The 25,832-nt window shown below is 48.8% G+C and overlaps 1 protein-coding gene across 3 annotated transcripts in view; it reads left to right on the forward strand.

Moving 5' to 3' along the window:
* Positions 1–25,832, forward strand: part of PLEKHH1 (pleckstrin homology, MyTH4 and FERM domain containing H1) — a 58,051-nt gene that overhangs the window by 15,740 nt on the left and 16,479 nt on the right. For 2 of the 3 annotated variants that reach the window (XM_069596877.1, XM_069596876.1), the window contains exons 3-12: positions 10,842–10,904; positions 11,807–11,956; positions 15,928–16,011; positions 17,508–17,589; positions 17,722–18,464; positions 21,116–21,302; positions 21,819–21,910; positions 24,121–24,271; positions 24,442–24,584; positions 25,569–25,679. In XM_069596877.1, coding sequence (XP_069452978.1) covers positions 10,842–10,904; positions 11,807–11,956; positions 15,928–16,011; positions 17,508–17,589; positions 17,722–18,464; positions 21,116–21,302; positions 21,819–21,910; positions 24,121–24,271; positions 24,442–24,584; positions 25,569–25,679 — 1,806 coding nt within the window. The remainder of the gene's footprint in view (positions 1–10,841; positions 10,905–11,806; positions 11,957–15,927; positions 16,012–17,507; positions 17,590–17,721; positions 18,465–21,115; positions 21,303–21,818; positions 21,911–24,120; positions 24,272–24,441; positions 24,585–25,568; positions 25,680–25,832) is intronic. The other variant, XM_069596879.1, reaches the window with a different exon arrangement.

Consider the following 25,832-nt stretch of genomic DNA (forward strand, 5'->3'; position numbering starts at 1 on the left):
TGTTCAACTTCAGCTTCTTCAGCGTTAGGTGGCTTAAAGCTCAACATTCAGAAAACGAAGATCATGGCATCCGGTCCCATCACTTCATGGGAAATAGATGGGGAAACAGGGGAAACAGTGTCAGACTTTATTTTGGGGGGCTCCAAAATCACTGCAGATGGTGACTGCAGCCATGAAATTAAAAGATGCTTACTCCTTGAAAGAAAAGTTATGACCAACCTAGGTAGTATATTCAAAAGCAGAGACATTACTTTGCCGACTAAGGTCCGTCTAGTCAAGGCTATGGTTTTTCCTGTGGTCATGGATGGATGTGAGAGTTGGACTGTGAAAAAGGCTGAGTGCCGAAGAATTGATGCTTTTGAACTGTGGTGTTGGACTCTTGAGAGTCCCTTGGACTGCAAGGAGATCCAACCAGTCCATTCTGAAGAAGATCAGCCCTGGGATTTCTTTGGAAGGAATGATGCTAAAGCTGAAACTCCAGTACTTTGGCCACCTCATGCGAAGAGCTGACTCATTGGAAAAGACTCTGATGCTGGGAGGGATTGGGGGCAGGAGGAGAAGGGGACAACAGAGGATGAGATGGCTGGATGGCATCATGGACTCAATGAATGTGAGTCTGAGTGAACTCCGGGAGATGGTGATGGACAGGGAGGCCTGCCTGTGATTCATGGGGTCACAAAGAGTCGGACACGACTGAGCGACTGAACTGAACTTAACTGAACTGATGGGACTGGATGCCACAATCTTAGTTTTTTGAATGTTGAGTTTAAGCCAGCTTTTTCACTCTCCTCTTTCACTTTCATCAAGAGGCTCTTTAGTTCCTCTTCACTTTCTGCCACAGGGTGATGTCATCTGCGTCTAGAATAATAGAAATAACAAATAGAATGTATAACTTTCCAATCAGGAGAGTAGCTACTGGAAATGGAATAAAACCTATTAAATCCAGGCGGGGAAGAGAAACAGGAATATAGAAAATAAGGAGTAAATACAAAGCACAAAATGCAGTAGTAGAAATAAATCCATATACAACATTGTAACTAACTATACTTCAATTAAAAAAAGGAGTAAAATCCCCAAATATATCGGTCATAAGTAGACCTATACAAGAATGTCTATTGCAGCATTGACGCATGGAAAGTTGAAAATATTCTAAATGTCTATCGGTGTGATTGGGTAACTATGTTGAGTGTATTTGCACAGTGGAATATTACATGCAGTTAATAATGAGTCAAGTAAAGCTATATGTATAAGATCAACAAATCTCAAAAACCAACATTGAACAAAAAGGATCAGAAGAATATATATATACAAAAATACAGTTTATATATAAAGTATTAAACCTGCACAAAACAGTAATGTCTGTTGTTGAGGGGTATTTACAAATGAGGTAAAAATGTAAACATAGTCAAGTGTAGGGTACATACATTTGAAAGGAGAGGAGTAACATTGGAGAGAGCAACACTGGAAGCGTCAACTGTCTGTAGTGGTTTATTTTTTAAAAAGTCAGAAGCAGATCTGACAAAAATTAAGATTTGACAAAGATGAATAGTGGATACGTGTTTTTTAAAAAACTATTCTCTATACGTTTCTGGTGGCCTGAAACGTTTCATGATAGAAAAATAAAGTGTTTTTAAATGCCTTCCTCCCCTATTCCCCAGTGGCCCTAAACACATTATAAATAAACATGTTCTTTTTCCACAGCCCCTTGGATCTGGGGAGGTTGAACTTCTATTGGGTTGGCCAGAAAGTTCACTCAGCATTTTCCATAAGATCTTGCGGAAAAACCCAAACGAACTCTTTGGCCAACCCGGTATAATATCAGCCCTTTCTTTTCTTCCAGACTGTATTTGCTAAGTAACCAGAACTCTCTGTAAGTACCAGTACTTATCATCTAAGCAACCAGAACACTCTCCCATAAAGACGCTGGGGGCTCAGGCTGGGACTTGAGTAAAGAAAGGAGAAGCATATAGACTCAGGGCAGAAGAGCCTGGGGGTGTAGGAGTGGAGAAGAGAGAGAAAGAAATCTTGACTAGGAATCATGGGCTGGAAGACTTAAGCAGGGACTAGGGCTGGGACATTAGCCTGACATCAGACCTCTTGGCAGGAAACCTTAAGGCCATAAACACTGTGTTGCTCAATGCTGGGGCCGCTCTTGTCATCTGCTGTCATTCCCCAAACCAGTAGGCCAGATTCTGCAATTCATTAGAGGTTTTCCCCAGTACATCAAGGTAAGTTTCAAGTCCTAGGAAGGGATGACCCAGATTCTCAGGAGAGCTCCGGCCAGAGCTGGGCCCTGGACCCTGTCTCTGTCGCTGCTCCCAGAACTTACTTCTTAGTCATCATCAGTACCCACCTGCACCGAGGTGAGCCATGCCAGCTGGGTCCCTTTGCCCCTCCCCCTCACCTACCTGCCCCCTCCACTGCCACCGTTCCACACAGCTCGCCCACTGGCCCGCCCGCCCATGGAGATGGCACTGCCTGGATGACTAATGGCCACTCACTCGCTGCTGGCAGTGGTGCAGGGCAAGCCAAGCCTGTGTGTCTCCCAGGGGACGGGCCCTGCCTGTGATCAGATGCTACCCACTGGCAGCTAAGGCTTGGGAACAAGCCCTCCTCCTTCCCCATCACACAGCTTGCTGGAACCTGACTCCCTCTTTCATAATTGTCATTCGCCACATGGAATTGTTGTGCTGAAAACCAGATTTTTTTAAAAAAAGAAAAAATGTCAAGGCTGCCAGATAATTTCTTACCTATTTTGAGGGGCTCCAAAATCACTGCAGATGGTGACTGCAGCCATGAAATTAAAAGACGCTTGCTACTTGGAAGGAAAGTTATGACCAACCTAGGCAGCATATTAAAAAGCAGAGACATTACTTTGCCAACAAAGGTCCGTCTAGTCAAGGCTATGGTTTTTCCAGTAGTCGTGTATGAATGTGAGAGTTGGACTATAAAGAAAGCTGAGCACCGAAGAATTGATGCTTTTGAACTGTGGTGTTGGAGAAGACTCTTGAGAGTCCCTTGGACTGCAAGGAGTTCCAACCAGTCCATCCTAAAGGAGATCAGTCCTGGGTGTTCATTGGAAGAACTGATGCTGAAGCTGAAACTCCAATCCTCTGGCCATCTGATGCGAAGAGCTGACTTATTGGAAAAGACCCTGATGCTGGGAAAGATTGGGGGCAGGAGGAGAAGGGAACGACAGAGGATGAGATGGCTGGATGGCATCACCAACTCGATGGACATGAGTTTGGGTAGACTCTGGGAGTTGGTGATGGACAGTGAGGACTGGCGTGCTGCAGTTCGTGGGGTTGCAAAGAGTCGGACACAACTGAGCGACTGAACTGAGCTGAACTGAACTGAACTGAAGGGTGAGAGAGGGGAGGAGGCGGGAGGAGGGGAGATGGTTCTAGACCTTGTTTCTGCTGGGACGCCTCTCACGGTCCGCTGTGCCCTTGCCAGGGCCACCTATTCCGAGGCCAGGTAAACCGTGGACTCACTTTCCGTCTGGCACAGGAGTTGAGGGAATGGCTCATGTTTCAGAGGTCGCATCCTGTCCTGCTTCCGAGAGCCTTTTTTCCGGCTCTCTTCTTGGTTGTGTTGAAGAAGTCACAGCTAGTCTGATTGATCTAAAGTGAAGTAAAGTCATCGCTCAGTCATGTCCAACTCTTTGCGACCCTGTAGACTGTAGCCCACCAGGCTTCTCTGTCCAAGGGACTTTCCAGGCAAGAATGCTGGAGTGGGTTGCCATTTCCTTCTCCAAGGGATCTTCCTGACCCAGGGATTGAACCCAGGTCTCCCGCATTGCAGGCAGACCCTTTAACCGCTGAGCCACCAGGGAAGCCCCGATCAATCTAAAAGGTGATGCTGTCCTAAGAGCTGTATGTGTTAAAAGTCCCTTGGACTTTGTTCATTCTTGTCAACCTTGTGCCTCAGTTTTCCCATCAGAAAAGTGGGAGTATGGCATCTATCTGCAACAGAGCTTCATAGGAATTATCATGATGAGTACATGGCATCAATATGAGGACTAAAACGAGTTTAACATTTTTTTATTTATTTACTCCCTCTCTGCTTCCAAAGGGGATTTGAGTGGATCTGTTAAAGAGAGGACTTTATGTAATAAAACATCCCTCATTTTTTAGCTTGAATATTTTTAACCGAGGCAGGTCTTCCTGAGGCCTGTTCTTGTGGGTCTGTACGCACTTCCTCTTTTTCTAGAATCCCTTTCTAGTTTCTCCAGCCAAGGTTTTGAAATACAGTAACTCAGTTTTATATTTATATACCAAAAATTTGTACTTCAGGATTTTTTTTTTTTGAGTGTATCAATGGTTCCGTTCAGTCCCTTAGACAAAGGAACAATGACTATTGCTCTTCCCCACTCTGACCAAGGATTATACAGAGGCAGCGATTCAGTTTAGGCACCAGCTTGACGGAGCCAGGATAGTTCACAGAGCCCAGAAAAACATCCCTATATACTTCAGAATTTGTGAGAAGGCCAGTACTGTTATATAAAAGGAGAACACTAGGGCTAATTAGGACTAGCTGGAAATAAAGTCTGCATAAAGTCATCACAGAATCGGCCTTAGCAGATCTCCTTGCTGATAGATCCGATTTGCCTTCTAGAACTTTTATTCACTATGTTTAAGGATGTGCATGCATATGTGTGTGTAGAGAATTTTATTTTATTCTCTTAACCCCCATTTTTTAACAAGGAAGACCCACTATAATATTTCCCAGGAACTGTAGTCTTGCTAGAGCTTTGTACTCCTATAAAGTCATTTGAGAAGAGTCCTGTACCGATGAGGGCTTGGCCCTGGGATGTTTGCATCCCCAAAGGATCCCCAAACAGTTAGCTTTGCTTTGCATTCTGTAGCCGGTCTAGCATTTTTCAGAGAGTGGTCTGTGGACCACCCTCATCAGGATCACCTGGGGTTTTCTTTTCAAACACATTCCTGGGTTCACGCCTCAGACGTGCTAAATAAAAACCTCTGTGGGCACAACCCAGGGATCTGTAACAGGATCCGTGTGGATCACTATGCCCCTGAGGGTGTGAAATCTACTGCCACAAACTCCTGCCCCGAGCATGTCCTGGGCCCCATTCAGCCATCCTTCTAGCCTTGAGCCCTGTGAGCCTCAGAGGGACTTCTGGGCTGGGTGGGGCCATTGACAAGACACAGACAAGACTTAGGAGTCCCTTCTTTCCTGCCTCTTCTGCACTCGGACACCAGGGCAGCCCCACAGTTGTGTGTTTTATATATTTGGGAATAAGAATATGATTTCAAATGAACACAAGATTTTATATTAAAAAACAAAAAGTTGAGAATCAAGGTCTTTGATGACAACAGAATTAGAACCATTTAATAGCTAGCACTGGGGGTTGTAATTTCAAAGGCTTAACTAATCTTCTGTGAATGCAGAAGTTAACTAATCTATGAACGCAGTGGGAGGGTTCTGGGGAGGATTCAAGGAATGTGCTATAGCTAGAGGAGGAAGCCAGGTGTCGCCAGAAGAAAAGGTAATTGTCGCTTGTCCAGGTCTCCTGAGTTTTCAGGAGAAGCTGAGAATCGGGGATTGCATTTTGGAGTCTGGGTTTTTGCAGGACATGAAATTTGGATGTGAGGGCCACGGTAGCTAAGGGTATAATAGATTCCGGAGCCAGTCCTCCGGAGTTTGAATCCTGGCTCTGCCTCCTGGCTGTGTGACCTTGGGCAAATGGCCTCATCCCTCTGCGTCAATTTATCTGTACAACAGGGATAATAACAAGACCTGCCTCCTAGGATTGGGATGAAGATGAAATGAGTTGATACATGTAAAGTGCTTTAACCAGTGCCAGACACATAGCAAGTGGCCTTGTTTAGATATATCTGTGTTGGCTAAATGCCCACAACATGGTAGGTCTTACATGACGCTCTGTAGGCTAATAGCCCTGACTTAAAGCCATTCTTTCTGTAGATGGATCGTAAGCAGCATGACCAGGTAATTTATCATGTAAACCAGGAGACTTTGGAGAGAGAAAAGAAGGGTCTATGACTCATTATTCTGGAGGACAGGTCACCACAGGACTGTCCCAGGGAAACTGGTCTCCCTGGTCCTAAGCACCATCTTTGGTTGTGAAAATCCAGCAAGTAGCTTATATCTGCAAACTGCTCAGTAAGTGCCAGGTCGTGTACGTGAGCTGGCCGTGAGGCATCTCCTGTGATCTTCACCACAACCCTAGGAGGTGGACATTCATTACTGTTTTTTCTACTGGTGAGAAAACTGAGGCTCAGAGAGGTTAAGGAATTTATAAGTCACACTGTAGTGGAGCCAGCCGGGCTCCAGAGCCTTACTGCTTACCGGTACCATTCTCTTCAGAGGATGTGATGCAATGGTAAGAATGTTGAGCCCTTTTCAGAGGGATAGCTGAGACCAGCCTGGCGAGGCTCTGGGCTCGAACCGCTGCTCAGCACGCAGGACTGTCCTGGGAGCACAGGAGGGTGTCTGCTGCCTTGGGGCCAGTATTTCACAGCACCACAAGGAGCTGTGGACATGGGGATTAAATACCAGGTCGGTGCCAAGAGCCTTTCATCAGGTCGCTGCAGCCCGTTCTAGGATGGCTTACAAGTCTCATGTGTAAGTCGAAGCTGGTGAAAGTGGATCCCGCCTAAAAGTCAGCCGCCCAAACCTGACACCAGCTTGGCTAGCATGTCACCCAGACTAAAAGGATAGCTGAGGACTCAGTCCTAGGGAACCCTCTGAAAGGAGAAACAGAACCCAAATAAGGAGGCCTGCCTGTAGCTCACCTTTTCAGATCTCCCAGTGTGGCCCTTTGAGTGAGTGCAGGGGACGATCTGCCATCATGAATTGCATTGATCCTAGAATTAAGAATTTGAAAACTCCAAAATCGACACGCAGGTATAGGCATAGTTGGGAGTGTTCCTGCAGCAATGGAGAAAATGTGTTTTCATAAAAATGGAGGGAAACATGATGTTAAAGATCTTCAGACAAGGATGGCAGGATGTTAGTAATTGTTGGAGCATAGTCATGGATACATAAATGGTCTTTTATCCTCTTCTCTTTTAAAAAACTACCGGATGTGCCAAATGGTTTCAATGTTCAGAAATTTGTTTTCTGAACATTGAGAGAGTGCTCCACCATAAAGGTGAATGCAGACTGCTTTTAGCTTTGAGTCTCGAGTGCCCTTGCCCAGTAGATAAGAGTGGCTGGAGGGTGGATGGTGGGGAGGACCACGTGGCAGTCAGCCCAAGGCTGAGAGAAGACCCTAGGTTCCAAGGGGCACCTTCCTTTCCATCTGCTTCAGTGATAGCTTACCCTGAACTGTGGTGTTGGAGAAGACAATCTTCAGAGTCCCTTGGACTGCAAGGAGATCCAACCAGTCCATTCTGAAGGAGATCAGCCCTGGGATTTCTTTGGAGGGAATGATGCTAAAGCTGAAACTCCAGTACTCTGGCCACCTCGTGCAAAGAGTTGACTCATTAGAAAAGACTTTGATGCTGGGAGGGATTGGGGGCAGGAGGAGAAGGGGACAACAGAGGATGAGATGGCTGGATGGCATCACCGACTCGATGCACGTGAGTCTGAGTGAACTCCGGGAGTTGGGGATGGACAGGGAGGCCTGGCGTGCTGCGATTCATGGGGTCGCAAAGAGTCGGACACGACTGAGCGACTGAACTGAACTGAACTGAAGGATATCTGACATTAAAAATTTAGGGGGTAAATTGTTAATACAGAGTGACTTATGGCTCTGACCAGTGTCCTTGACCACTCGACCCAAATGGAAATGCCCAAGTGGGAGGTAAGACTCAAATGCGTTTTTTCCTTCCCTCTACCATGGTTTCTTTTCTGTGTAAGGTCACAGATATGAATGATCATTTCTTATGGAAATCATATGTCTTCTGAGCTACAGAGCAGACGTCAGATCTAAATGAAACGTGAATCTAGGAAACTTGTCAAGAATCTAAAGCCTTCCCATTCAGTGTTTCATTGTGTTCTTAAAAATTAAATGCTCCTAGTAATTGTATTAGTTAGAAATGTTCCTGATGTGGGCAGAAATTTCAACCCTGGCTAGCTTAAATAGACAGGGCATGTATTAGGAAGGGCCCGGGACATATCACAGAACTGAAGGACTTACCTGATAATCATGACTTGGTAAAGTTTGTGCATGTTCTCTGTGCAGTCCCCTGACTCTCATCTCTGGCCTCTTAATCCTACACTTTGGCTTTCTGGGGAGAGAGAACCTGATTTGCTCTTGGACGAGTCGGTTCTGGTGCCCAAGGGGGAAGGGTTATATAGTACTAACCTGGTCACTGGGTTATGTGTCAACCACCACCCACCCCCACCCCCCCCTCACCATGTAGCATGTTTTTTGCACTATGCAACCATGCCTATCACCGTAATATTGGTTTATTCTATGCTGTTACCTCCCCCGTAGCTACGATGGCCCGAGGACTGTTTGATTTTGGAAAGGCCATCTGGCTATAATTGATGCCTGAGTCTGGCCAGAACCAACCCAGTGTCTCAGGCTTGAGTCAAGAGGTTCCATCATGATTATTAAACCCAGGAGAGGAACGAAAGAGGAGATGCAGACATCCTTGGACTGAGCACAGGAATGCTCATCAAAGATGGTCCTGTCCGTTGGGAGCCCAGGGAGCATTTTTGTCCCCTGGGTTGTAAATCTTGAGGTTTTATTTGGTATCCTCTGTCCTTTCAAAGGGAACGTGTACTGAAAACATCTGTCTCTCCCCAACTCCAAGGAGGAAAAAACGGATGAGGGAAGGTGGTCCTGAGAGCAGTTTCTCCAGGCTCTCTAACTTGAACCGCTCCTGGGTAACCCTCTTTTCACTGCCTGGCACCAGACTGGGGGACTTCTTTTCTTTTCCATCCTTTAATCAAGGCCTGAAAGCAGAATTTCACCTAGGCAGAAGAGAGATTGGGAAAGAGAGAAAATTAGTGGCTCGATTCCCTGGTAAATATCAAGCCAAAGTCCGTGTTAGATGGAAAAAGTTGGGTAGCCAGAGAAAAGGCCAAATCTGCAGAGATAAGGTGGGCGAGGACTGGACTAGTGCTTGGGACGTGAGGCCTGTCCAGTCGCACGGAGGACGCAACTGGGACGTGATGCCTCTGGTATGGTTTTCCTGCATACCTGTTGCCCTGGGACAAGGCACCATGGGGAAAGCAGGAATTGACTCAACTAGGCCCTGGCCCGTGGCGTCTGGTTGGAGAATGGAATGTGCGACTGTGCTCTGCTTCCGCAGGGCCTTTATGTCACGGCGTGTGGTTTTGGCAGTGCCCTCTGAGCCCTGACCAGGGGGAGGGTGGGAGCTGAAATCCACTCCACTCGGTAGGCTGTAAGCTCGAGAAGTGGCAGAGATGCCCCCACTGCTCCTGAGCTGCTCCTTAGGCTTTAGCTTACATCTGTTCCTTGATGAGCTTCTGTGTGTAAGAGCATGGGTCCCTTTCCTTGGGCCAGTTGGCATGAGATTCCAGAATTGCTATGATCCTCAGACCTCCATGGGCAGCAAGAGAGAACTTTTAAGAAATGTGTCTTAAGCCTCTATTTAAGATTAAAACAATCAAGAAGGGGATATCTATGAATGCCATTTGCGGTCAGAGGCATCCTGAGAGGAGAGGAAGTATTTGTCGCCAGCCAGTGAGCCGTTCCCAGTGGGAGGGAACATCCTCATCCTGATGATGGGGGCTCACGTGGGAGCAGGCTCCACGTCAGACACGTGGCGAACAGTGGTGGGGCACTGCCTGCTGCCCGCTGCTGCGGGGAGGACGACCTGGGAGAGGAGCCTGAAGGCAAGAGTGGGGATGAGGACACCCCAGCAAGAGAGATGGTGGCACTGCTGCCCCTTCCCAGGGCCCTCAGAGGGAGAAAGACCTTAAGTTTTCTCACTCACTGTAGAGAGGACAACACCTCTAGGCTCCTCAGCTGCCCCAGGCTTCAGGGCTACCTCTTGATGAGGGAGAAAGAGGAGAGTGAAAAAAGTGGCTTAACACTCAACATTCAAAAAACAAAGATCATGGCATCTGGTCCCATCACTTCATGGCAAACAGATGGGGAAAAAGTGGAAACAGTGGCAGATTTTATTTTCTTGGGCTCCAAAATCATTGCAGATGGTGACTGCAGCCATGAAATTAAAAGATGTTTGATCCTTGGAAGGAAAGCTATGACAAAACTAGACAGTGTATTAAAAAGCAGAGACACCATTTGCCAACAAAGGTCCATCCAATCAAAGCTATGGTTTTTCCAGTAGTCGTGTACAGATGTGAGAGTTGGACCATAAAGAAGGCTGAACACCTAAGAATTGGTACTTTCGAACTGTGGTGCTAGAGAAGACTCTTGAGAGTCCTTTGGACAGCAAGGAGAGCAAACGAGTCAATCCTAAAGGAGATCAACCCTGAATATTTATTGGAAGGACTGATGCTGAAGCTGAAGCTCCAATACTTTGACCACCTGGTGTGAAGAGCTGACTCATTACAAAGACCCTGATGCTGGGAAAGGTTGAAGGCAAAAGGAAAAGAGGGCTGCGAAGGATGAGATGGTGAGATAGCATCACCGACTCAATGGACATGAATTTGAGCAAAGTCTGGGAGATAGTGAAGGACAGGGAGGCCTGGCGTGCTGCAGTCCATTGGGTCGCAAAGAGTCAGACAGAACTGAGTGACGGAACAACAACCAGCGCTGCCATGGACATCTTTACCCTGACATTCTTGAGCCTCTTGCAAGGGGTAGTTTAAGCTGGCCTGTGTGTAGTGTCTTCAAAATTCATCTGTGTTGCCTTGATGCCGTGTTCATAGCAGGGATGCCACACTCAAATCTCGTTTCCTCTCTGGCTGAGCAGATGCAGGAGCTGGAGCAGAGGCTGCTGGAGGCAGAGCAGAGAGCAGAGAACGCGGAGACCCAGGTAATGGGGAGGAAATGGTGGGAGTGTGCAGGGAGAATGACCTTTCTTGACCCTTCCCGTGGACACTTATGGACACATCACACCGATGTAGTCCGCCCCAAAGAGACTTGCTTCTTACAGGGACGAGGAAAGCCAGCAGTCATGTGTTAGACCTTCTGAACAAATAAAGGTGCCTGGGGCTTTCTATGGGCATGAGGGAATCTCGGGTAAGGGTCAGTACAGTGAGCAGATGTGTGGCATAGTCCAAATAGGCTGGGTTATGCTGAGGTAACCTGTGAAGTCTGACATGTCCACAGTTTATCATATTTAGTTCTCATTCATGACACCTCTACTGAGGGTCAGCCAGGGATTCTGCTTCACAAAGTGATTTGGGGATCCAGGTGAATAGAGTTCCGCATCTTCCAGCTGAATCAGCTAGCACATGCAGTCTTCTTGGTTGCCATTGCAGGGAAAGATAGCTGGGTGCTTGTGCACCAGCTCTTAAATACTTCAGCCCAGAAATAATGCATCGTTCCACTCCGACCCATTGACTTCATGACTTCCACAGCCACCTAACTATAAGATGGCTGAGAAGTATTAGGAAGTTCATGAACATTCAATGAGCAGCAAATGCCTCTGTCACAGTGAGGTTGGAGCATTTCCTCTCCAGGGCTTTTTGTCCTGCCCAGCTTGTCCTTACTGGGGCCCCCAGAGTTAGATGGCCCTACACCTTGCTATTCCTTCCTCGTCAATTCCTTCTTTTTCCCAGATGAGGCTTCATAAATGGTCACTGAATTAATTGGCTCCCATTGCCCTGGGTAAGAGCTCTGCCTGGGAGTCACAGGCTGGGGCATCAGGAAGCATCCCATCCCATGTCAGTGGCATCGCATTCCCATCCTATGACAACAATTGGTACCTTCCAGGTGGGTGTGATGGAAGAGAAGGTGAAATTGTCCAATCTGATGAATGTGGACTCAGCAGGCAGCCTGCACCGAAAGTACCAAGAGTTGCTGAAAGCCATGCAGGGCAAAGATGAGCTCATCAGCGAGCTGGAGGCACAGCTGGAGAAGCAGGTAAGTATTAGTGCCCTTTGCACCAGCTGGAGCAGCTGCCCACGGCCCCTGAGCAGAGCCCCTCTGCTTCGGCCTCTGGTGGCAGGGGCTCACTCCCTCACCAGGCTATTCATCCGCATGGAGATGTAATTATTGGAAGGGGAATGAGGAGCCAGGCAGGGGATGTGGTGGGAAACGGAACTGGAGGCTGACTCATCTGGGTTGAATCCCATCTTTAGCACCTGTGACCAGATGACTTAAATTGCTGATTTTCTTTGTACACGTCTGTAATATAGGGGTTGTAATATGTCATAGGGCTGTCGGCAGAATGAACTCAGGGAGTCAGGGTACAGTGTCAGACACGAGGTTGGTGGTTGGTCAGGAGAGCTTTTCCTTCTCCACCACGTGCCCTGCCAACCTGTGGGACATGTAGTATTTGGAGAAGCACAGAGCCAGACTGTCAGCCTCAGTTGGCCAAAGTTTCTCAATGCACCTGAGTAGGCAGAGACCAAGGTTGCTGCCTCCTCTGAAAAGCACATGGAACTGAGGAGAGGCCAGTGCCCAGTGTTGCAGCCACAGTCAGCACCTTTGTTCTGGAGAGGACATCTGGGACACCCCCTGCCACCAGTCCCGTACGCCCAGCTTCCCCGTCGTGATCTCATTAACTTCATCCTAATTCTGTCTCTCCCCTCTACCATTGGTCTTACCTACCCAGCTTTTCCCTGGCACCAGAGCTTCATTGTTTCAAAAAAAAAAATACCTTCATAGCTTGGCCAGACAACTTGCAATTTTCCACATGTGTACTCTATGGAACTCCCAGCTGATCCTGCTAATGCCTTCCCACTGTCGCGGGCACATGCGTAACCATTCGCCAGTAGTCACTGAACATTTCCGCTGTGGGGGTGTACCTCCCACAGTGTGGGACACCATGTCTTCCTGAAAAATCATGGGAAAGTATAATCTTGACACATGGAATCGTTCATCAATTTCCCATTGATTTTAGGTGCCTGTCCTCTCTTTCAGCCTTGCCAGGTAGCACTGGTGGTAAAGAACTCGTCTGCCAGTGCAGGAGACATAAGAGCCATGGATTCAGTCCCTGGGTTGGGGACACTTCTGGAGGAGGGCATGGCAATCTACTCTAATATTCTTGCCTGGAGAATCCCCTGGACAGAGGAGCCTGGTGGGCTACAGTCCATGGGGTCGCAAAGAGTCAGACATAATTGAAGCGACTTAGCACACATGCACATTTCTCTTTTGAGTGGTCCATAGTTAAAAGTGGCAGCATCTGGCATGGGTGGGCAAAATGCGTCCTGCTAAAGCTGAGGTCAAGAAAAGAATCCTTTCACAGTAATACTAGGACCAGATCAGAATAGGAAAAATGCTGTTCTGCAAGTCGGTAGATCTGATTTTAGTCCCAGCCAGGCCATAAACTAACAGAGGCAAGTCATTTCACCCTCTGGGCCTTAGTTTCCATAGCCACATAAAGATCAGGTTATCAGGCTAGGTCGGGTTGGCAAATTTTTTCTGTAGAGGGCCAAGTAGTAAATATTTTTGGCTTTGCAGGCCACATGGTCATTGTTGCAACTACCCAACTCTGCTGCTGTGGCCTGGAAGCAGCCTTGGACAACAAAGAAATGAATGGCCATGGCCGTTTGGGGAGGGCCCAGGTGGAAGCCTGGAGTTGGCCTGTGGCCAGTCTGCAAACCTCCAGGGGCTCCCCAACCTCCAGGATCTAGTGCCTGATGATCTGAAGTGGAGCTACTGTACTAATAATAGAAATAAAGCCCACAATAAAGTGCTTGAATTATCCCCAAACCATCCCTCCCATCCACTCACCCCAGTCCATGGAAAAATTGTCTTCCACGAAACTGGTCCCTGGTGCCAAAAAGGTTGGGGACCACTGCACTAGAAAAGCTTACCAGTTCTCCAGCTCTGAAATACTGAGTCAGACATATTCATAGCCCCATCTCATTTCCACCAACCCTCTTGTTTGGGGCTTACATCCATCATCTTACAGTTTCGAGGCCATTTTCCCCTAGAAGGGTAACCAAAGTCATTCTAGGTGGTCTCCGAACGGCTGAGAATATACCAGTTGTCTCCATGCTCTTTAGAGCAGGGAACTAGCACTCGTTCTGGAACGGGTTGATTACCTGCTCCTCAGGCGCCGTGCTGTGCACATTCTGTCCCTTCATCCTCAAGATGATGCGGAAGGGAGATGTGTCATTGCTCATTTTAGGGATGACATCACCAGGGGGTGATGGAGCCTGCGCAGTGCTCGGCAGCAAATCAGCCTCAGAGGCAGAGGCAGATCCCCAAAGCCTGTATTTTGTTCTTCCTTAGGCCGCTGTTCTTTAGATGCAAACCTCACTTTTCAGTCACTTTATAGTGGTCCCTCTGTATCCACAAGGGACTGGTTGCAGGACGCCGCATAGATAAGATCCACGGATGCTGGAGTTCATTATATAAAAGGGCAGAGTACCCTTTTATATAGAAAAGGGTATATAGAGATCCTCCACATCTGTGGAATCAGGTCTGTGGTTGGTTGAAGCTGTGGATGCCAACCCCACCATCAGGAAGAGCCGACTGTACTCCACCCTTTTATCTAATGACTTGAGCACCCACCCAGATCTTGGTATCTGCAGGGTGTCCTGAAACAGGTACCCCAGTATCTACTGAGGGATCACTGTATACTATTGATTATTTTGAGGGAATTGCACTCATGTGCTAATTTACTTTATTTTTTGCTTTTTAACTGTAAAGGTAATACATGCTTATAGTAAAAAATACAAATGGACCAGAAGGATATAAAATGTCAGCGTTTTTCCCTCTGGCATCATCCTTCATTTCCATTCCTCGCCACTAATCACTGTTCTTTGTGACCATTTCCTGTGTATCAGAGCACAGTGTTCCATTTTCATTTTGTTTATTCAGCCAAACTCTTGTTTGTGGACTCTTAGAGGTTATTTCCAGTTTTGAGGGGTTTTCTGTTTTTGTTGCTTTATCAAATACTAATGCAACTAATGATTCCTAAGCAGTAGATTTGTTAGATCAATGGTATGGACATTTAAAATGTTGATAAATACCGTCAAGTGTTTCCCCAAAAGGCTTTGCCAGTTTGTAGGAGGTGAGCTGTTTCCCAACACCTTTGATAATTTGGGGCTATGTCAGACTTTTAGGTTGTGTTAGTCTAGTCACTTTAATCTGCATTGTCAAAATTATAATTAAGATTGCGCAGCTTTTCATGGGTTTCTTTACCTTAATTTTGCTGTTGATCTCCTATTCATATCCTTTGCATAATTTATTGGTTTGTTCATTTCACATTATCCCCTTTGTATGTAAATCATTTGTGTTGCAAATCATCCCCTAACTGGGTTTTTTTTGGGCAGGGGCTCTATGCTGGGTCCTCGTTGCTGTGCAGGTTTTTCTCTAGTTGTGGCGAGCAGGGGCTCCTCTCTAGTTACAAGCACAGGCTTCTCGTTGCAGCGGTGTCTCTTGTTGCAGAGCATGGGCTCTAGACCACATGAGCTTCAGTAGTTGCAGCTCCCAGGCTATAGAGTACAGGCTTAATGCTTGTGGTGCACTGGCTTAGCTTAGTTGTTCCACGGCATGTGGGATCTTCTCAGACCAGGGATCAAACCTGTGTCTCCTGCATTGGCAGGTGGATTCTTTACCACTGAGCCTCTAGGGAAGCCATCCAGTTAGTCTTTTAATTTTGTTTAAGGGCATCTTTTTTGGGTTGTACAGTAATTTATAGTGATGAGGAAGATTTATTAGTCTTTTCCTTCATGGCTATTTGGGATTTGTATTTGTAGTATGCTTAGGAAGGCCTCTCCCACTTTAGAAGATTTTCTAAAAATTCATAAATGAATATATTTTCTGTGTTGGCTCACCTCCATCCTGTCCAGGAATGTTTCTTCTCAGGGCCTCCCACCTCCGTTTATTCACTAAACCAGGGACTGCCATGACTAATAAAGGCCCTTTCCGTCTTGCAGAAGCAGATGAGAGCGGAAGAGGCAAAAGTTGTTCAAGAAAAAGCTGCAAAGATCAAGGAATGGGTGACCCTGAAATTAGCGGAAGTGAGTTAAAAGCTGGTCTGGGAACACCTGGAGGGACCTGTGTGGGGTTGCTCTGGTCCCCCCTGTGTGTTTCTGCTTCCATCTGTATTCGGGGTCTTGCCTGCCGTTCATTTTGTTAACTATTTGTCCCCCACTCAGCTTAGATGCGGAGACACTTCACTTTCCCCCTCCTGCTGCCAGGGCTGGGTTTCTCTTGAGCTCCTGGTTAGCTTTGTGTCTGGGGAGAAGGAAGGATTTTCCCTTCTGAGAAGTCCCATCAGTTTCCCTCAGAGAAGCACTCATGGTCCTTACCATCCACCCTCTGTCCTCGCCATTCTTTTTAAGTTTTTTTTTTTTGATGGTCAGATATACATAAAGTGTACCATTTGAGCTGTCTTTGTACAGTGCAGTGGAATTAAGTATATTCACAGTGATGTGTACCCTCACCATTATTTCCAAAACTCTTCATCACCCCAGACAGAAACTCTGTACCATTAGTCACTACTCCCTATTGTCTCTGTTCTATTTCCACCTCTGTCCATCTCTTTCCATAGTTTCATCACTTGCTGCAGCTTTATTTAGGAAACTCAGGACTAGAAGCTATAGCACTATGGAAAAACGAAAAAAGCTCTAAACAAAAGGAAAGGGAATTAACATTTGGAGAGGAGCAAACACTCATCGTGGCTTCCTCTTTCCTGACACAAATGACCCACACCTGCGGGAGGTAGCTGCTCATTTTGCCTCTTGTCCCTTCTATGGATGCACGTCTCAGGCCACCTGCTAGACTACAAGTCCTTGGGGACAGAGCTGACGCCTGTTACTCCATCTTCCACAGCCCTGACCTCTTGCTAAAAGAAGCTCAGGAAAAGTGTGTTGGCTTTCATTTCCAAGAAAATGCAGCCATTCTGAGGCTGGATCTCATGGATGGTGTGTTAAGCAAAAGAAGCCAGACAGAAGTCCACCGCAAAGAGTTCTATTTGCATAAATTTCTAATGGGCACAATTGCATGAATGTGCATAGGGATGCAGACTTAGACGGTAAAATGCAGAAAGCAAGGAAATGAGTCTTAGAGACTCGGAAGACTTGTCTCCTCGGTGGGCAGGGAGGATGGTGTGACTGGGGAGGGATGAGTCTCAGTTGCCTGGGGTGCTGGCAGATTCCTCTCTCTTAACCTGTGTGGCGGTCACATGACTGTTCATTTCACAATCATTTGTTAAGATATTCATTGGTGTGGAATGCATTTTTTGTGTTATATTTCACCATTTTTTGGAAAAGTTAAAACAACCTAGAAAAGAAAGCCCAAGGGCTCCCGAATGGAATCTTGTCCCAACCAAAACCAGGGAGCCCAGAGGGGAAGGCGGAGGTCAGGGCTCCCAGAAGAGTCATCAGTGGATTGAGTTAAGGGCACCATGGGTTCTTTTTTGAGGATTTGATCTTTGAGAAGGATTTTAATCTCGTTTTAAATTATTTGTCTAAACCTATAGGCTTGAGTATTCTAAATCTTCATTTTTCTTTAGCTTGAGATGGAGAATCAGCACCTGAAAAGCTGTAATCAGCACCTGGTGGAGCAGGTGGGAGCTCTTCAATGTGCACTGGAAGGTAAGTGGGCCAGCCTGTGCGGGGACTGGGGGAGTGTGGTGTGTGTGGAGGGGGTGGGGGTGCTTGTATATGTGGTGGGTAGTGGCTGAATTGGGGAAGCTCTTAATATGCCTATATTTGCCCCAACCACAGCTCTTCAGATGTCACCTTCGGGGAAGCTGCTGGTGGCCCCCCAGGGAACCACAGAGCGGGAGTCTGTCCCTTCAGGACCAGGAGCCCAGCCAGTGGGGCAGGACAGTGGTCCTCCGGCCCAGGGTGCCCTGAAGGCAGCTATCTCTGCACCTTTTCCAGGTGCCCTGCAGAGCAAAGACTCTGTTCCTAAAGCAGGAAGCCCCGTGGAGGATTCTAGTTCCCGGACAGTCCACCCTAGAGCAACATCAGAGGCCAAGACCCTTCCACTTCATCCGGGAAGACAGGGCTCTCCTGGCCAGCTGTGCCTGAGGCCTCGCACCCCCAGGCATGGTCTGGCCTCCTGGGGTGAGGGCCTGGTCACTGCTCAGGGAGGGACGCTCCCTCGGACGAAGACTTCTGCCAAGGAAGGCGGCCCCGGCTGCAGCCTGACCCTGCCAAAGGCCCGGGCTCCCAGCACCCTCCGGGACAGCATCCAGCTGGCCAAGCGGCACCACAGCCAGCCTCAGGCAGGCCCTGGGCACTTCAGCCATGTGGTGCGCATTGAAGTGGGGACCCTCTCAGCCTTCCACCCCCCCAGCCTTCCCAAGGGGGTGGTCAGAGCCGAGCCCCGGGAAGAACCAGAGAAGATGGAGATGGAGGAGCAACCCCCCGTGGGGAAGAAGGAGGCCCAAGGAACAGAGCTGGAGGAAGTGGATTTGGAGAACAAACCACCCACACCCCCCTTGCACCGCTTTCCATCCTGGGTAAGAAGCTCCCTCAGGGACAGGACAGAGGGGCCTGGCTGATGATATGACCACTTTTTTGGTGCCCAGGCCACCCCACCCACAAGGGGTGGAGCAAAGATTTCTGATGATCAGATGGTGGCCAGCTGTTTCCTGAGCTTGGGCCACAGCCAAGCTGCGTGCCTGTTTTCTCGTGTAATCTTTGTGCCTCTCCAAGGGGGTGCGGTGTGGTGGCTAAGAGCACCTAGGATCAAACAAGGATTGAATCACTAGCTCTGTGAGTTAGCGTGAGCTGCTGAACCTCTGTGCCTCAATTCCCCTTTCTGTAAAATGAGGATCGTAGTACCTGCTTAAATGGCACCCCACTCCAGTACTCTTGCCTGGAAAATTCCATGGTCGGAGGAGCTTGGTAGGCTGCAGTCCATGGGGTTGCGAAGAGTCGGTCACAACTGAGCGACTTCCCTTTCACATTTCACTTTCATAGATTGGGGAAGGAAATGGCAACCCACTCCAGTGTTCTTGCTTGGAGACTCCCAGGGATGGGGAATCTGGTGGGCTTCCGTCTATGGGGTCGCACAGAGTTGGACACAACTGACACGACTTAGCAGCAGCAACAGTACCTGCTTTCCAGGGTTGCCCTGAGGATTAAGTGTGTTAATGTGTATTTGATGAGTAGTTGCAGCAGTGGCTCACAGCAAGGGGAGAGGTTGTTGGAAACAGGGCAGGGGCCATGGGAGGTTAGAATACCACCAGAACCATTCCTCCTCTTGTTCACTGCTCTCTTGTAAATCCAGATGCTTTGGAGTCCTAAAGCAGAGGTGGGCAGTCAGGGAGCATTTGGCAAGAGGGCCCAGCTCCTTCCATCCGTGAGACAGGATCACTCTTGTCACTTTAGGGAACCATAATGGCCATAAAACCCAACGTCTGTTCTTGGGTGGGACCAGCTGGGCAGTAACCACAGGGGAAAAATTGAGACTGAAAATTGGGAGAAGGCCGTTTCTTAATCTGAGGGAGTCAGATGGACTTACTTGCTGATTTAGAGTTCCTTTTTCTGATAGTCTGTAAAATAACCTTGTGAGTTAGCCATTGTGTGCTATGTGCTCAGTTGGTTCAGTCGTGTCCCACTCTTTGCCACCCCATGGACTGTAGCCCACCAGGCTCCTCTGTCCATGGGATTCTCCAGGCAGTAATACTGGAGTGGGTTGCTATCTGCTTCTCCAGGTGATCTTCCTGACCCGGGAATCAAACCCACGTCTTCTGTGTCTCCTGCATTGGCAGGCGGGTTCTTTACCACTAGTGCCATCTGGGAAGTCTGAGTTAGGTATCAGGTAACCTTCTGTGAAACACTCTTGCATTTGTTTAACCTAAATCCCACAAGTTTCACTTTCTGTCTGTGAAGTCAGAGGCCTATCTGTAGTTGAATTCCACAACCACTACTGGCAGGAATAATCTTTTTTAGGCCTGATTTTACCACTTGGACCCAATTTATCTGCCCTACATAAGCAGAGAATTCCCTGCCCCAGCCCAGTGCCACCCCCACCCCGTAATCCCTTCTTGCTGCCCATCACTTCCCTTCCCTTGCCTGCAGGCACCGCAGGCTCTCATCCCAGCCCTTGCCAGCCCATTCCTCCCTCCTGCACGTGCCCCAGCACTGCCACTCCTCTCTGGAGTGGCCTTGATGTAGCATCCGCCCCGCTTCCCACCCCAACCCCAAGAACCAGGCCAACAACTTTCCCAGTCCCTGTGCCTCACATGTCACCTGAAGGGGCCTTTGTTTTCCCTTTACCTTGAGTGGAAAAGAGATATGGAAAAGGATAAGTGGGACTTCTGGGTTGTTTGGGAGGGATCTGGACCCTAAGGAAAGCTCCCCAGGCCTGTGGGCCTGCTTCAGAAGCAGGGAACCCTGAGGGGCAAGGGAAGAGTTGGGGTGGGCATTCCTGTTGTCTTCTGTACCATGATTTGACATTGTTGCTGTAGGGAAAAAAGATGTCTCAGTTTTCTAACTGGCTTACAAAAGGGCACGTCCTTGCCCTGGGACTCTCACCTCCTCATTGTCAGTGCCCCCGCTTCTAGAGTGCTAAGATGCAGAGAAGCAGGTCCTGGTCCCCTCTCCTCCTGAACTTCTTGCCCCAAGGGGAAGGGCCGAGCGAGGGAGGGAATAAATATCACCTGATGGGCCCTGGCTGTATTCTAGGTATTAGATGTTTTTGTTGATAATTTTATCTGATTGTCACAACAGCCTGAAAGGTATTATTTATTACGCCCATTTTGGTTGGTTGGTTTTAGTCACTAAATCGTGTCCAACTCTTGTGACCCCATGGACCATAGCCCGCCAGGCTCCTCTGTTCATAGGGATTTCCCAGGCAAGAATACTGGAGTGGGTTGCCATTTCCTTCTCCAGGGAGTCTTCCTGACCCAGGGATCGAACCTGGGTCTCCTGCATTGCAGGCAGATTCTTTACCAACTGAGCCACAGGGAAGCCCACATTTAGAGCCGAGGAAAGTGAGGTCCAGAAATGATGTTAACTTGCCCCAGATCCCCCCACCCCTACCCTTGGAGGCTAAGCGTGAATGTGGACCCAGGTCTGCCCGCCTCCAAAGGCAAGGGCCAGGATGGGCACAGGAGTGGGTGGGGTGCGGGGCCCCTGACCCCCTGCCACCGCCCTGTTCCAGGAGAGCCGGATCTACGCTGTGGCCACGTCCGGCATGCGGCTGTCTGAAGTGCCTGTCAGAAGTAATGCCACCAGCTGCGGTGAGTCCCAAGTGGCTCCTGTGGCGGGCAGGGTGGGCATACGCGGAGGAGAGGACTCTGAACTACGCCCAGGCCAGGTCACCTGCAGCCCATTCCTTCCCACAACAGGTGAGGTTCAGGTGAAAGCATGTGGCCAGGGCTCCCTTGGAGGGAGAAGGAAGCTGCAGGGTTCTGCTCTTCAAGTGTAGGGTGGGAGTGGGCGTGAACGGAGTTGTAGCCAATTACAGAGATGGAAGGGGTTTTGGAGGCGGGGCCTCCAGCAGCCATCCACCTGGGCTGGCCTTCCCTGCCGCAGTGCAGGGACTGTGGGCGGAAGGAGCCGCCACCCCTTGCTGTGTGTGGCTCCGGAGTCACCCGCCACAGCGACCCCACAGTGATGCGAGCGCCGCGTAGTCACATGGCGTGTAACTCACCTTGGCAAGAGTGGGACTGAGGAAGACCTTGGCCCTCATCCTGCTATCTGTCACCGGTCTTTCCGGTCTGTCTAGAGTGCTGTTTGTTTCAGGGAATGCTGTCTATGTGGCTCTCTCTCCTCCTGACGCCGCTCAGGTCTCTGCCTCCCTCCCACCCCTTCCTGGGTTATGTCACCGGAGTGAATCTCATTCCTCTCTCCTGCCCCTCCAGCTTCAAGCCCTCCTGCCCTGGCATCACCTGGGCCATTCTCTGGCCTTGTCTACAAGAATGTCACCGTGCCTGTCTACACAGCCCTGAAGGGGGTAAGAAGCCGCTGTTGGAAGAGGGATTGTCCTCCTCCAGAAAGGCCTTCCCTTCACCTCCTGACCACCACCCATATCTGCAGGGGGTGGCTGGAGTCAAGCTCTAGGGTCAGGCCTCTGAACACACATGTAACTCTGGGCAGGCAGCTCAGTGCCTGCTCCACTCCCCCACCCCCACCATATATCATTTTATTTATCTTTCTTAGATTTTTTAAAACCTATTTTTAATTTTTCTTCCAATTTTATTGAGGTAATGGAAACCTAATAAAGGTATTGCTGTGCACCAGGAACTCATATAATATAGTGTTGTAGGTCAATTATACTTCAAAAACAAACTCATAGTAAAAAAGAGATCAGACTTGTGGTTACTCAAGTGGGGGAATTGGATGAAGGTGATCAAAGGTATAAACTTCTAGTTATAAGAACTAAGTATGTAATGCACAATATGATAAATATAATTTACAGTGTTATATGTTAATACACAAAAGAGTAAATCCCAAGAGTCATTTATCACAAGGGAAAGGTTTTTTTTCTGTTTCTTAAATTTTATATCTATATGAGATAATGGATGTTTTTTAAGCTTATTGTTGTAACCATTTCATGATGTATGTAAGTCAAACTATTATGCTACACACCTTCATCCAATTCCCTTACAACACTATATGAGTTCCTGGTGCACAGAAATATCTTTATTAGGTTTTTATTAGAAAAATTCTACATTTACAAAAGTGTGAATCATTATGATGGAGGGCAAAGTAAAAAGTTAGAGGTTAAACCAATGCCTGCTCCACCTCTTCTCATCTTTTCACACATCTGTCCCAGAGACCAGTGGGATATTCCATCCTGAACTTTTTATGTGTTCAAACATGTATTCCCATATATACTCCCATAACTTTTCTACATTAAAAAAAAACATTTATTTATTTGGCTGCCTCGGGTCTTAGTTACAGCACATGGAATTTTTGCTGCATCGTGTGGCAGCTTTCATTGTGGCACGTAGACTCAGTTACTCCACAGCAAGTGGAATCTTAGTTCCCTGACCAGGGATCAAACTCACATCACCTGCATTGTAAGATGGATTCTTAACCACTGGCCCATCAGGGAAGTCCTTCTCTCTATATATATTTTTAACAAAAATCAGATATTGCTGCAACATGATGTTTTCATATACTTTTTGGTCTGCTTTTGTTACTGTTTTCTGAGATCATAACAGTAGTACTTTGTAAAACTTGTTTGTAGAAGGATAAAAAGCCCAAAGTGAAATTTCCTCTTACATTGCTTTTCCCTTATTCCTAACCCTAGAGGCAACTATCACTGATGGTTTGGTGTTTATTCTGTAATGCCCTCTGACACATTTACAAATTTTCTGTCCCTCTCTTAGATGCACACACACAGAGGATGACATCGTACATGTCAGTCTGCCTGTTGCTTTTGCACCCAGCCACGTGTCAGGTCTCCCGGCCCCGCCTCCACAGGCAGCACAGCTCTGCCTCCCTTTTTAGGGCTGTCCAATATCCCTGGTATAGATGCCCCATAACGACTTTAACTTGTCCTTTCCTGATTCACAGTGTGGGTCATCTCTATCTTTCTCTAAAATCAATGTTGGCGATTAACATCATCTTGCAAATACTTCTCTGTGCCCTTATATATACATATTTCTGTAGGACCTAGTTCTAGAGGTGGAATTTATGGGTAGATAATATGTATGTTTTAAATTTTGAGAGGTAGTGCCAAATAACCTTCTAAAAAGATTTTATCACACTATAGAGAGTATCCTTTTCCGCACAGTTGCCCCAACATTGAAGTAATTGGTCTTTTAAATTTTTTACCATGATCTCTGGATTTGTCATCCCCACCCACTTTTAAAGCTCCGGTCTCACCCTTGGCCATTGGTGTGGTGTTCTGGCCCCATAGTGGCAGGGAGCAAGGGTCCCAGCGGCCAGGTGTTCAGCCCCACTGGAGCAGCTCCCCTGGGGATCACGTGGTGTGTGGGGGAGAGAGAAGCATGGAGGTGAGGATGCAGGGGCAAGGTGATCAGGTCGGGAGGGGACAGTTGTCTTTTGGGTGTCCCAGCTGGATGGAGGCGTCCCCATGCGCTAGACAGGCTGTGTTGGCCACACCCGGGGCACATGGAGCTGGAGTGAAAGTGCAGGTGGGTGGGGGCTTGCTTTGCAGCAGGAGCTGCAGTGGGAAGGGGGCCTGTCTTGCAGAAAGCCACGCAGATCAGCACAGTGCCCTTTGTGGATGAGTCCTCTGGGTCCGATGATGACTGCAGCTCCCAGGCGAGCTTCCGAACTTCAGTCCCCTGCTCTGAGTCCAGGAAGACCAGTGGACTGGGCAGCCCCCGGGCCATCAAGAGAGGTAGGGAGGAGGGGGGTGGGAGGGGTATGAAACAATGGCGGGCACGTCCTCTCCTCCCATGGGGGGTCCTACTTGAGGGTCCTTGGTGGGTGAGGAAGGCCCTGCAGTTCCTGGGCTGGGCTAGCCGAGAGGGTGTGGACCCAGGCCTGGACTCCTCTTCCCTTGGACAGGCGTCTCCATGTCCTCACTGAGCTCCGAGGGTGACTACGCCATTCCCCCAGATGCCTGCTCCTTGGACAGTGACTACTCTGAGCCTGAGCACAAACTGCAGCGCACCTCATCCTATTCCACCGACGGGCTGGGCCCAGGCGGGGTGAGCTGGGAGCTGTGCTCCCACCCCACGGGGCCGAGGCAGGGCTGGGTGGGAGCGGACCGCCAGCACGAGACCCAGGCAGCAGCTGTGGGGTCCCTGGGACTGGCAAAGGGACAGCGAGGCCTGGGGGCTGCCACTGATGATGTGAGGCCTCGGGGAGTAGGCGGGGGTATGCAGTTAGGAGGTCAGGTGCACTCACACCCCATCACTATAGCCCAGGGGGCCCAGTGGGGCAGGAGGAGTTTACACGTGTTGCCTCTTTAGCACCACGCTGACCGGGGATGCTGAGCGCTAACAATGTATTTATTGAGTGCTTAGTGTGCCGGGCACCGTGCTCAGGGCTTTGCATGCAGTGTCTCATTTGTCCTCACAGTCGTCTCAGGCTTATTACCCCAGCTCGCGGATGAGAAGCCTGAGCCTCAGGTGTGCTGCTGTGCTCCAGAGCCGGCAGTGAATCCAGGTGGCTCGTCCCCCAGCCCTCACTCCACACTGCTGTGCTGCCCTGGCTTGTCTTTCCCTTTCCACTCTCCTCCCCCACTCAGCTCATGTTCCCCAAACTTCTCCCACTCTTCCTTGCTACCTGGAATGGCCTCCTTCCTCCTCTGGGCTCATCTCGAAGGAAAGGCTGATTTCCTTCCAAGGCTGGTTCAGGTCTGGCTCCTGCTGGAAGCCTCACCTGGCCAGCCTCTCGCTTGTACGGCCGCTGACCCACCACCTCCTCACGGTCATGTGTTGTCTCCCCTGCCAGCAGGACCACCCATGCTTTATGACTCCTCTCTGCACTCTTAGCCGGGCAGTTCCTTGAAAACACACGTTGTTGTTGTTGTAGTCGCTAAGTCATGTCCGACACACACAGTAGATACTCAATAATTTGTTTTAATTGATGACAAAGCAGTGATTCTGCTGGGCCCTTTTGGCCTGTGTGATGTCCAGGAACCCCAGTGATTTTTCCCTTTCTCGCCCTGCACCCCTCCACTCCTGCAGGAGTCACTGGAGAAGTCGGGCTACTTGCTGAAAATGGGGAGCCGGGTAAAGACGTGGAAGAGGCGCTGGTTTGTGCTGAGACAGGGACAGATCATGTACTACAAGTCTCCGGTGAGACCTTCCTTCCCTGGACAGTAGGCAAAAGGACCCACCCCAGCCCCAGAACTGCATGAGGGGCTGGAAGCCGGGCAGAGGGCGAAAGTCTGGCAGGTGGAAGAGGCAGCCTGAGCAGGTTCCTGAGGCTCTGAGCCCCACATGGGACCA

The sequence above is a fragment of the Ovis canadensis genome, chromosome 7, assembly GCF_042477335.2.
Source record: "Ovis canadensis isolate MfBH-ARS-UI-01 breed Bighorn chromosome 7, ARS-UI_OviCan_v2, whole genome shotgun sequence".
NCBI classification, from domain to species: Eukaryota; Metazoa; Chordata; class Mammalia; order Artiodactyla; family Bovidae; genus Ovis; species Ovis canadensis.